General features: G+C 42.8%; 1 protein-coding gene across 1 annotated transcript in view; it reads left to right on the plus strand.

The window, feature by feature from the left end:
• LOC126483828 (fatty acid synthase-like) overlaps window positions 1-13,499 on the plus strand; it is a 394,620-nt gene that overhangs the window by 339,981 nt on the left and 41,140 nt on the right. Inside the window, exon 32 of the mRNA XM_050107027.1 lies at window positions 3,939-4,225. Coding sequence (XP_049962984.1) covers window positions 3,939-4,225 — 287 coding nt within the window. The remainder of the gene's footprint in view (window positions 1-3,938; window positions 4,226-13,499) is intronic.

Below are 13,499 nucleotides of genomic sequence, written 5' to 3' on the forward strand. Positions count from 1 at the left end.
ACACAGCTATCATTTCACCACCACACCCAGTCTTTTAATTTCTTTTTATTTCTCCCCTTTCCACCACTTACCCCCTCTCTCCTTCGCACATTCTCTCCTGCCCTCCATCCAAACTGCAATACTTCACTGTCCACCACTCCCACCATACTATCCCTCCCCCTCCCCGCCCCAGCCTCCTCCTTACCCCCACCCTGTTGCCACTCCCATCATGCTCTGGTGCTGCTGCTTGCAGTGTGGTTTCAGTTCTCCGAGACTGCAGATGTGTGTGCAAGTTGTGTTTGCGTGTGTGTGTGTGTGTGAGCGTGTGTGCATGTGTGTCTATTGCTGACAAAGGCCTTAATGGCCAAAAGCTTTAATTGTGTGAATCTTTTGTTGTGCCTATCGCGACTCAGCATCTCCGCTAGATGGTGAGTAGCAACTTTCCTTCTCTAATATTGTTACATTCCATCCTGGATTTTCTATTGTTTGATAATTATTTTTATGAGTTTGGTTTGAAGGGAGGTTGATAATCTGCATCCTTTATCCCTGCCTCACAGCGGGTGAGGAGATATACTTCATAATCAGATAAATGCCATCAAAATTGGCAGACCTGTTAATATACAGTGGTAGGATTATCATTTTCCAGATTTGCTGTTGTACTTTTTGCAGTATCTGTGGACTTAACATGATTACCGTCAAACCTCTATTGCTTAGGATGAGCTGAAAAATATATTGTTCCCATAGCAGTATAGCAATTATCTGAAATAATATCAGGACTCTACACCAAATTGGGCTGTACCAGTATGCTGTGTGTGTAAGAACTGTTTGATCACAGCCAGTATTTCAGCTTTGTTCCTATTCTGTCTCCAGTTTTCCATTTTTAGTCAGAAATAAGTAGAACATTTACCTATTTAATAGTTCCAATAAATATTTCTAGAAGAAGGAAGTTCACTGGCTGAAAATTTACTTTCTCAAACAACAATTGGTCTAGAATTTATTGTCTATGAAACAAATTATCCACAGATACTATTCCTCCACATTATTGTTGCCATGTAGTCTTTCAGAGTGTTGTACACTTGTGCACATGAGCAATAAATAGTACATGAAATTTTATTTTTCTGTATCCATTGACAAAGGACAAGGAAGAGAAGCAGAAGGAGGCAATAGTTATGTAAGCAATTATCATTTTACAAAATAATTGAAAGTCATCTTGCCTCATACATAAATCTTAGATATTTACAGAATGAATCTTTCATTCTACAGCAGAATGTTCACTGTTTTGAACTTCCTGGCAGATTAAAACTTTGCTGGACAGTGACACGAATATGTAACCTTGCCTTTCATAGTAATATTTTTTCATTCCACCTGTTGTTTTCAGTTTCAGTACCAACAAATCCAAAAGAGATTATATGGAAAGTTTGTCTCTGTCCTTTGTCTTATTAGGTTTATCCAATATATCTTTTTCTGGGTTCTGACTAGAATTTATTGTAGGCTCCAACCATAACTCTTCTTATGGATGCATAACTTAACACTGAATTTTCTCTGTCAGTTTCTCTATAGTCCCTTCCTTAACAATAACATAGCACTCTCTCATTCTCTTCTTCCCCTCCACAACCCCCTCTAAAACAAATTGTTGTCCAGTTGACCATTAAATCATTGTAGGTGTTTGCCATCTTTTTTTACTTTACTTTTGTATCTTTATTAAAGATATATTTTTAAAGGAACAAACTCTCATTTGATTATTGTATTATTTATTTAAGTACAACTCTGGTTTTGGCCTTTTATCCCATTTTCAAGTATTTGATTTTATGGCTTTAACATATATTGCAGGACATTTAACATATTGTCAAGCTCAAAGTAGGCCACAAATTAACAAAAATATTGTCTTCTTAATTTGTGCCCAACTTTGAGCATGACAACATGTTAAATGTCCTGCAATATATGTTAAAGACATGAAATGAAATACTTAAATATGGCATAAGAGTCTAAAACTGGGATTGTACTTAAATAAACAATGAACCAGTCAAATGGTGGTGTGTTCCTTTAAAAAATATTGTATGACTGTTGCTCAGCAACATCAGAAACTATACATGAAAAATAATTACCTGTAATCAAACAATGGAAAATCCAGGATGGAATGTAACAATATTGTGAAAAGGAAAGCTGCTACTCACCATATAGCAGAGATACCGAGTTGCAGATAGGCACAACAAAAAGACTGTTACAAATAATACCAATCAGCCAGTAAGGCCTTCAACAGAATTAGATGGCAAATATGCAGACATGTACACACATGCAGACGCAACTCACACATACATGACTGCAGTCTCAGGAGGCCACTCTGCAATGAGAGGTAGTAGAAACCCTTACAGTAGCACTTTGTGAGGCTAATTATCCTCCCAGCCCGGTACAAAAACAAATCTCCTGTGCCTTATCTCTCCAGTCTCCCACCATCTCACAAGTCCCACCCTCTGGCCACAGAGGAGCATTCCCCTTGTAACTCAGTACCATCCAGGACTGGAGCAACTGAATTACATTGTTCACCAGGGTTTTACTACCACCCGTCGTGCCCTGAAATGAGAAATGTCCTGCACATTATCCTTCCCACCCCTCCCACAATGGTATTCTGCCGTCCACTGAACCTACACACACTACTCATCCATTCCTACACAACACCTGCTCCCAACCCTTTACCTCACGGCTCATACCCATGTAATAGACCTAGATGCAAGTCCTGTAGTACCCATCCTCCCACCACCACGTACTCCAGTCTGGTTACAAACATCATCTATCCCATCTAAGGCAGGGCTACCTGTGAAACCAGTCATTTGATCTATAAGCTAAACCACAACCACTGTGCTGCATTCTATGTGGACATGACACCAACAAGCTATCTATCTGCATGAATGGCCTCTGACAAACTGCGACCAAGAAACAGGACCACCCTGTTGCTGAGCACATTGCCAACCATGAAATCCTTCATTTCAATGAGTGTTTCACAGTGTACACTATTATGGATCCTTCCCACCAATTCCAGCTTTTCTGAATTGTGTGGCGGGAACTTTCCCTGAATATATCCTGCGTTTCTGTAACCCTCTTGGCCTCAACCTTTGTTAGTCATTGTCCTCTCCCACCCAGCCCATTCTCTGTTCCCATTCCAGCCCTATGAAGCCCTATGAAGCCCTCATTCCTCCATCACGCCCAGTCTTTTTACTTCTCTCATTTTTCATTATCCCGCCTCCCCATCTCTCCGCTCCCTCCGTCTAACCTTCCAACTGCACATAGCTGCCCTACCCTCTTTCCACTTTGTCCCTCTGTGCTCCCCAACAGCATGTCACTGTCTGACATGCCTACCCTACTGTCCCTCCCCTTCCCCACCTCAGCCTCCTCCTTACTACCACCCAGATGCCACTCCCATCATGCACCAGTGCTGCTGCTTGCAGTGTGGCCTCAGTTGCCTGAGACCGCAGTCGTGAATCTGCACGAGTGTGTGTGTTTGCTGTCTAATTCTTATGAAGACCTTACTGGCCAAAAGCTGTTATTTGTGACAGTCTTTTTGTTGTGCCTATCTGTGACTCAGCATCTACGCTATATGGTGAGTAGCAACATTACCTGTACCATATTATCTGTAGGGGGACTGTGCAGGTTAATAATAGAATTACAAGGTGATAGCGTGGCAAGCTAGTACTTTCCCTCAGGAATGTGTCCATCAGCAGTAATGGAATTTTGTCTCCTGAAGGTGTATACTGGTCGTAAATTTTGGTGACTTGCAGTATCACAGTTTTTTGAATATAGTACAGTTACATTTACTGGATAGACAGAAGTAAATAACTTATGTGTACCTGACAAGCTCATTTTTTAATAAACATATTATTTTTACTGATGCACATTATTCTGTCAGTTTATCATGGCAGAAATAAATGCAGTAACTCATTGTGCATTTTAATTTCTTGTTCCAGACAAAGTAATACCTGAAAGGCTGGAGTACATGTTACCAGCTTCCAAGAGAGAAGTTGCTGAAATTGGATGGAATTTGAGGAATCAACACTACATTTATGAAATGTCAACTCTCTGTCCAGAGTGGAAGGATGTTAAAGATGCAACACCTGTATTCTTGGTGTCAGGAATCTATTCACGTTACGAACGTCATAGAGAACTTGCCAATAAAATTATGTTCCCACTATTTAATATTCATGCAACACCACTTAAATCTACAATTGAGGAGTCTGTTGAAGACATTATTCAGGTTTGTATTAAACATTTTCTTCATTTCTTGTTGTTTTTTCCTAATTTTTTCTCCATTCTTATTACTTTATAAGTATGTATTTAATTTTTCCACATTTTTTGTAAGAATATAATACGTGGTTTGAAGTGATTGGCAAATGTTTGAGAAGGTGTCTGTAAGGAAGTTGTGCAGTAATAAGGGTTCATAAATAACAAGCAAGCAGTCTTCAGTGCATTTGTATTTACATATCATGAATTTGGCTTATAAGGCTGTGACTCAACAATATTTGGAACAAAATGCTAGTCCTCAGGAATCTGATTTTTTGGAAGTTTTACAAAGTTCTAACAAAATAGATGTCACATACCTGTTTGAACACCATGTATCTGGAGAGTTATAGAAGTTAAATATAAGTGATTATACATTAGTTATAATAGAGGGAAACATTCCACGTAGGAAAAATATATCTAAAAACAAAGATGATGTGACTTACCAAATGAAAGTGCTGGCAGGTCGACAGACACACAAACAAACACAAACATACACACAAAATTCAAGCTTTCGCAAAAAACTGTTGCCTCATCAGGAAAGAGGGAAGGAGAGGGAAAGACGAAAGGATGTGGGTTTTAAGGGAGAGGGTAAGGAGTCATCCCAATCCCGGGAGCGGAAAGACTTACCTTAGGGGGAAAAAAGGACGGGTATACACTCGCACACACACACATATCCATCCACACATATACAGACACAAGCAGACATATTTAAAGACAAAGAGTTTGGGCAGAGATGTCAGTCGAAGCAGAAGTGCAGAGGCAAAGATGTTGTTGAATGACTGGTGAGGTATGAGTGGCGGCAACTTGAAATTAGCGGAGATTGAGGCCTGGTGGATAACGGGAAGAGAGGATATATTGAAGAGCAAGTTCCCATCTCCGGAGTTCGGATAGGTTGGTGTTAGAGGGAAGTATCCAGATAACCCGGACGGTGTAACACTGTGCCAAGATGTGCTGGCCGTGCACCAAGGCATGTTTGGCCACAGGGTGATCCTCATTACCAACAAACACTGTCTGCCTGTGTCCATTCATGCGAATGGTCAGTTTGTTGCTGGTCATTCCCACATAGAATGCGTCACAGTGCAGGCAGGTCAGTTGGTAGATCACGTGGGTGCTTTCACACGTGGCTCTGCCTTTGATCGTGTACACCTTCCGGGTTACAGGACTGGAGTAGGTGGTGGTGGGAGGGTGCATGGGACAGGTTTTTCACCGGGGGCGGTTACAAGGGTATATACATTATACATTAGCATCTTCATCTTGTAAAGACAATATGGAAAATAGACTAAAGTCCTATAGAAACTTACCACAAGTTCAGAAAAACTGAAACTAGTAAATTCTATAAACATCACAGCAAGGGATCCTGTTCTTGTGAGCTGGGACTACAAACAATGTCTCCTTTATAATTTCAACTGTGTACAGATTGCTAATGGGAAATGAGTGGTTTATTGGGCTTCATGAATCTTTTTGTGATATGTGCCACAAAAAATCAAGAGATTAATGTAGATTTTCTAAAGGATTTTAAGAGGAAAACTGACAGAAACTTTATAGGGATCATATAATTTGATTTCAGTAGTAATGTGTCACTAACTGAAATCACATTTTGTAAGAAAGATGATGCAATTATTATAATCAATCCAAATAGATATACAGGATGAACATTAATAAAACTGACAAACTGGAGGAACAGGAAAAAAGGTCCTAGGAACATGAGGTCCTAGGAACATGCATCCAGATCTTTGCACAGTAGATGGCACTGACAAATGAAAGGTCCTCTCACCTTGTACCATGTGTTCCTTGTGTGTTGGAGGCTACGTGTTTAATTCAGTGAAATGTAAGCAGCAGAATGGTCCAGTATTTGTGTTGGGAATAAGCTGAGATGGTGTTTATGTGTGGTCAAGCAGGTGGAAATGGTCGAGGGAGCATGCCTGTTCCAAAATAAGTACCCTCACATACACCAAACTCATCACACAACATTTCAAGCCCTTTTTGGGTATTTGTGAGATAATAGTTCTTTTCAGACAGATGATGGAGAGGGAGGCAGCAGACTGTGCGGGCACTAGATTTGGAGGACCCCATTCTGCCTCTCAACCATTTCCATGTGCTTTGGCATATACAAACACCATCTCAGCTTGTACCCAACATGAATACTGGACCATTCTATTGACTACAGAACACAGCATCAATCACACAACCTGCAACACACAAGGAATACACAGCACATGGTCAGAGGAACTTTCATTCATCAGTGCCACCTACCACGGCAGTGATGCATTTCTGGACGTATGTTCATAGCATCTTTTTTCCTCCATTTCCAGTCAGGAATCCATCCCTGCAGTTTTAGTTTTTATCAGTGTCCAGCTTGTATAACAACAGAGGAAATTTTAGGAATGTGTTTAATATTAGTATTTTCAGTACTGATTAGCTGCAAATGGTCAATTTAAAAAGACACATAATATTCATTAGTTTAGCACTTCCTGAAGTTGGAGAGAAACATGTTGGTCAGATAATTTACTTTAGTTATTTTCATTCATTAACATCAAATATAAATATATTCTTTTTGCAACTCATAAGTAAGTAAGTAAGTTTTTGTTTCAAAAAATTGTACCATAAGAATAATAGTTGATAGACATCCATAATAAAAGTGAGAGTAATTTTAACAACAACACCATAGAAAATGTTTTCTCTCATGAAATTTGTTATAAATAATCCATTAGGGTTCAGAAGGAATAATGACATCCATGATAGAAGAAAATAATTAAGGCCATTACTCTTAATTAAAATTGACTTTCACTCACAAAGGTGCAAATAATACTTACCTAGTGATATTAAATGTATGACAGGTAACAGGCTAAATTTGAAAAAAAGTCCTTCTGAGCAACTCCTTTGTTTAGAAATTTGTTACTTGTTTGGTGCAAATTATCTTATAGTTACTCAAGTTATGAAAACGATTATTATTTTCTGCTATGTTATCTCAGCTGTAAATGATCATCATGCAGCTACATTAAAATTCAGTTTAACATAATATGTGTGTAATGATATTTTCCATCTAATTATGATATATTGTGCAAGTGACGAATGGAACATGTAACTAACTAATTTTCTTGGGGCAGCTTAAGAATTTTACAAATGGCATTCATTTTTGTATAGGCCAAATGTATGTCATATGATATTTGTTTGTGGATTCCATCATGGAAACATCATCAGTGCTCAATAAGCAGTACACTAGTCTGAAGATTATTACTTCTTAGTTGAATCGAAGTGAATTATGAATGGCTATGAAATTTGAAATAGACACACATCTTCTGTCCTCACAGGTGCACAATATGATAATTTTTATAGTACTTAGCCTTATGATAAGGACACAAATAAAATTTTTATCAAGATAGGTAATTATCCACATAATTTATTTGTCTTTAGTTTGTGATGTCCCATTTCTTGTCCAAGAAAGTGTTATTTTGCTTTTCCCCATTTGTAAATTGACTTTTATCTATAATCTGTCAATTACCAGTAACCCACTATTAACACCCCAAAAACTAAATCATGGCTGTAATTAATTTAAAATGGCTTTATCTACATAGTATGCTGTATCAGTTAAGTATCTCTTCCCATTATTCAGTAAGGATGCATCTCACAATTTATTTTGCTGCTTTATATACACTCCTGGAAATGGAAAAAAGAACACATTGACACCGGTGTGTCAGACCCACCATACTTGCTCCGGACACTGCGAGAGGGCTGTACAAGCAATGATCACATGCACGGCACAGCGGACACACCAAGAACCGCGGTGTTGGCCGTCGAATGGCGCTAGCTGCGCAGCATTTGTGCACCGCCGCCGTCAGTGTCAGCCAGTTTGCCGTGGCATACGGAGCTCCATCGCAGTCTTTAACAATGGTAGCATGCCGCGACAGCGTGGACGTGAACCGTATGTGCAGTTGACGGACTTTGAGCGAGGGCGTATAGTGGGCATGCGGGAGGCCGGGTGGACGTACCGCCGAATTGCTCAACACGTGGGGCGTGAGGTCTCCACAGTACATCAATGTTGTCACCAGTGGTTGGCGGAAGGTGCACGTGCCCATCGACCTGGGACCGGACCGCAGCGACGCACGGATGCACGCCAAGACCGTAGGATCCTACGCAGTGCCGTAGGGGACCGCACCGCCACTTCCCAGCAAATTAGGGACACTGTTGCTCCTGGGGTATCGGCGAGGGCCATTCGCAACCGTCTCCATGAAGCTGGGCTGCGGTCCCGCACACCGTTAGGCCGTCTTCCGCTCACGCCCCAACATCGTGCAGCCCGCCTCCAGTGGTGTCGAGACAGGCGTGAATGGAGGGACGAATGGAGACGTGTTGTCTTCAGCGATGAGAGTCGCTTCTGCCTTGGTGCCAATGATGGTCGTATGCGTGTTTGGCGCCGTGCAGGTGAGCGCCACAAAACGGACTGCATACGACCGAGGCACACAGGGCCAACACCCAGCATCATGGTGTGGGGAGCGATCTCCTACACTGGCCGTACACCACTGGTGATCGTCGAGGGGACACTGAATAGTGCACGGTACATCCAAACCGTCATCGAACCCATCGTTCTACCATTCCTAGACCGGCAAGGGAACTTGCTATTCCAACAGGACAATGCACGTCCGCATGTATCCCGTGCCACCCAACGTGCTCTAGAAGGTGTAAGTCAACTACCCTGGCCAGCAAGATCTCCGGATCTGTCCCCCATTGAGCATGTTTGGGACTGGATGAAGCGTCGTCTCATGCGGTCTGCACGTCCAGCACGAACGCTGGTCCAACTGAGGCGCCAGGTGGAAATGGCATGGCAAGCCGTTCCACAGGACTACATCCAGCATCTCTACGATCGTCTCCATGGGAGAATAGCAGCCTGCATTGCTGCGAAAGGTGAATATACACTGTACTAGTGCTGACATTGTGCATGCTCTGTTGCCTGTGTCTATGTGCCTGTGGTTCTGTCAGTGTGATCATGTGATGTATCTGACCCCAGGAATGTGTCAATAAAGTTTCCCCTTCCTGGGACAATGAATTCACGTTGTTCTTATTTCAATTTCCAGGAGTGTACAATTGTGTTCTTACTAAAAGTAGTTACTTACAAGCTCTTGAAGGCTACAAATAAAATGGACAATAAGGTGAGAGAAAACAGACGCTTTACGATTTCCTCCTTGCAGGATGCCTTTCCTAATGTTTCTCATAGTGTTTTGTATGGCATTGTGGCTGAGCACTTGAATTACCGAAAAATTGTGTGCACGTTAGGTACCAAAAATGTTGACGGATGTGCACAAAAGCAAACGTTTAGACAGTGCATTGACTTTCCTTGAGCGGTACCACAATGACAGTGATGATTTCTTAAGCCAAATTGTTACTGGTGATGAAACATGGGTGGCCTATGTCACACCAGACTCAAAGCAACAGCCCATGGAAGTTGAGCAAGAGCATTGTTTTGCTGCAAGACAATGCCCGACTGCATGTGGTGAATCAGACCAAAGATCTCATCACATCTTTTTGATGGGAAACTCTAGAGCATCCTACGTACAGCCCCGATCTTGTGCCCAGTGACTACCATCTGTTCCTACACTTGAAGAAACACCTGGGTGGTCAGCATCTTCAAAACGATGACTAAGTCAAAACAGTGGTAATGCAGTGGTTAACAAGTCAGGCGGCAGACTTCTATGAGGAGGGCATTCAAAAACTGGTACAACGTCATTACAAGTGCCTCAATATTGACGGAAATTATGTGGAAAAGTAGATTAACGTACAGGGTTTCATGTAAAAAAAAAAATACTATTGAGATATCTTAGCATGTCTTTTTTAAATTTCAAAATGGTACTTACTTAAAAAACACACCTCGTAGTAAATGGGTTCCCCTCCATACCACTCTGGAAGCCATTGCTGTCTGGGTCCATCTGGCCACTACAATCACAGTCTGTAATCTCTACCTCCCACCTGGCAGGCCGCCCACATCCCATGCCCTCACCACTCTTCTTCAACAACTCCTGTCTCCCTTCCTGCAATTAGGCGACTTTAATGCCCACAACCCTCTTTGGGTAGTCATACGACTACTGACCTTAGCAAGACAGTTGAAGATGTTCTGGCAAGACTCGACCTCTGTTTACTAAACACAGGCGCTCCCACACACTTTAGTGTGGTGCACGGCACTTTCTCTACCATTGACCTCTCCATCTGCAGTCCCAGTCTTCTTCCCTCCATTCAGTGGGGAGCCCACGATGACTTATGTGACAGCGACCATTATCCAATTGACTTGACCTTCGTTCAGTGTCTCTCGCTCCATCACCCTCACAGTTGGGCCATATCTAAGGCTGACTGGGGTGCCTTCTCCTCTGCTCCCATCCCCCCTGTATTGCTACACGACAGTGTTGATGAATCTACTCAGACTTTGACTGCTGCCATCCTTTCAGCTGCTGTTTCCACAATCCCTTCTTCCTCAGGTTCCCCACACAGGAAGATGGTCCCTTGGTGGACTCCGGAAATTGCTGCATCCATAAAAGACCGTGCTCTTCAACACTTCAAGCGGCACCCTTCTACTGCTCTTCTCCTGGTCTTTAATCGACTCCACACCCAGGCCCGCTAGCTAATCAAATTTCAGAAACAGATTTGCTGGGAACGATATGTAGCTGCCATAGAACCAAACACCTCCTCTTCACAAGTCTGGGCGAAACTCAGGTGAATTTTTGGCCACCGTCCTCCCACCGGCATTTCAGGAATTTCTGTGCATGGTGTTGTCCTTACCAATCCGGACTTTGTAGCAGAAAATTTTGCTCAATACTTTGCTCAAGCTTCGGCATCAGTTCAGTATTCACCCACATTCCTTCTCCTGAAAGAGCGCTCAGAACGACTGCCTTTGTCTTTTGCTTCTCACTGCTCGGAGCCATATAATGCTCCATTCAGCGAGTGGGAATTTGCCAGCCCCCTCGCCCTTTGTCCTGACATGGCTCCTGGACTGGATCGGATACATAACCAAACGCTCCAACACTTATTGGTGGCTGGCCACCACCATATACTGACCCTCTTCAACTGTCTATGGAGTGAGAGGGTCTTTCCTACCCAGTGGCAAGAAAGCATTGTTGTTCCGGTGTTGAAACCAGGGAAGCTGCCTCTTCAGTTGGATAGTTACCATCCAATTAGCCTTACTAACACCCTCTGCAAGCTCCTTGAATGCATGGTGAGTCGGTGGCTGTTTTGGATTTTTGAATCCTGTGACCTTTTGTCTTCAACTCAAAGTGGTTTTCACCATGGCCACCCTATGGTGGATAACTTGGTGCACCTGGAGTCTGCTATCCGGTCAGCTTTTGCCCATTGGCAACACCTTGTTGCAGTCTTCTTTGATCTGCATAAAGCCTATGACACAACCTGGCACCACCATATCCTCACCACCCTTCATGAATGAGGCCTTCGTGGCACTCTCCCCATTTTTATCCGTAACTTCCTTTCTTGTCACTCTTTTTGGGTCCAAGTTGGCTGCTCCTACAGCACTCCCCATTAGCAAGAAAATGGGGTTCCACAGGGTTCCGTGCCGTGCTGAGTGTCCCTCTCTTTCTCATAGCCAATAATCAGGGTGTATATGGCCCGGGACATCCGGGAGGTCCGGGAAAAACCCGGGAATTTTTTCATCCGGGACAAATCCGGGAAAAACCCAGGAATTTTTTAGAATTCCGGGATTTTTCATTGTTTTTTATTTCAGTTAAAGTTTTGTAGGTTTGACGTGTAAGATCTGATACGCTGACAAAGAACTTTAATCCACTACTGCTGAATAATACTGCAGCAATGAAACATAATCAGAGAATAACACCAAAATTAAAAGTTTAGTTGCATAGAAAATGGGTAATTTACACAATGAACAGACCAGAGTGCCGACACCAAAAAGTGTCAAAGGCTTTAGGTCGAAGATTATGCAGTACATCCGTAACAACTAATGTGCATTCAATGTGCGTGACGTCACAATTGTTTACATTTCTAACAGATCACCAGAAAATATTACGAATAGTGGCTTGAGATGCGTTACTTTTGTAGAAACGCACTTTGCCGAGTTGAGCGAGTTTGGCCTACCTTCGTAACGTATGCACCGCAGCCTGTCTTTCTCGTAGGCCTCGTGCTCTGGATAACTGCCATCATTCGCTAGCGAGATCACGTGACATGAGCTGTGACTCGCTGACAAAAGTGCATCACTCAACGCAATCTCTATTTTAGAGTTTCGGAAGCTGCCATGCTGTAATTTGTGTATATACTTTCGCAATACGAAAATAAACTCTGTGCATATTGTCTCGCATCAAACAACTTTCCAAACGCATTGTTTTTCCTGGATTTCGTTTCCTAAAGTCCTGGGACGTCCTCCGCTGGTATAAGACCTTTATGATTCAAAGGACTGATAGGTTTTACAGCTCCGAGGGAAAGTATACTGTTACTTAACACGGATGTATTTTCACCCGCTTTATACGTAATTTCATCCGGGAGAAATTGTGTTTTTAACCGCGAAATCCGTGAAAAATCCGGGAATTTTTTTTTCTTGTCCACGTAGACACCCTGATAATGGTCTGGTGATGGCTGCTGGGCCGACAGAGTCCCCCTCTTTGTAGGCTGACGATATTTGTATCTACCTTGCTTCCTCTGTAATGGGCACTGCATAACACAGTCTACAGGGAGTAATCTTCCGGGTGCACTCATGGGCTTTCTCCCATGCTTTTCAAGCCAAGACATGTGTCATGCATTTCAGCCATCACCGTACAGTCCATCCCCATCCTTGAACTGTACCTCGATGGCCAACCCCTTGAGGTTGTGGACACCCATTGTTTCTTGGGTTCAGTCTTCGATGCCCAGTTGACATGGCTCCCTCATCTTCGCCAGCTGAAGAGGACATGCTGGTCCCATCTCAATGTACTTAGGTATCTGTGCAATACCACCTGGGGTGCAGACCACTCGGTTCTCCTGTGATTGTATCAAGCATTGGTCCAGTCTCGTTTAGACTATGGAAGTCCTGTCTATGGTTCTGCATCGCCTTCAACGCTGCATATCCTAGACCCCATCCACCACTGTGGGGTCCGACTTGCGAATGGTGCCTTCTGGACTAGCCCTGTACTTAGCCTTCTTGCAGAGGCAGAGATTCCACCACTGCGAGTTTTGCACCAACAACAGCTGATATCTTACACACTCTGCATTTGCTGCACCCAAAAGCACCCTAATTATGGTCTCCTTTATCCAGACATGGAGATCACCCTGCC

The sequence above is a fragment of the Schistocerca serialis genome, chromosome 6, assembly GCF_023864345.2.
Source record: "Schistocerca serialis cubense isolate TAMUIC-IGC-003099 chromosome 6, iqSchSeri2.2, whole genome shotgun sequence".
Lineage (NCBI taxonomy): Eukaryota > Metazoa > Arthropoda > Insecta > Orthoptera > Acrididae > Schistocerca > Schistocerca serialis.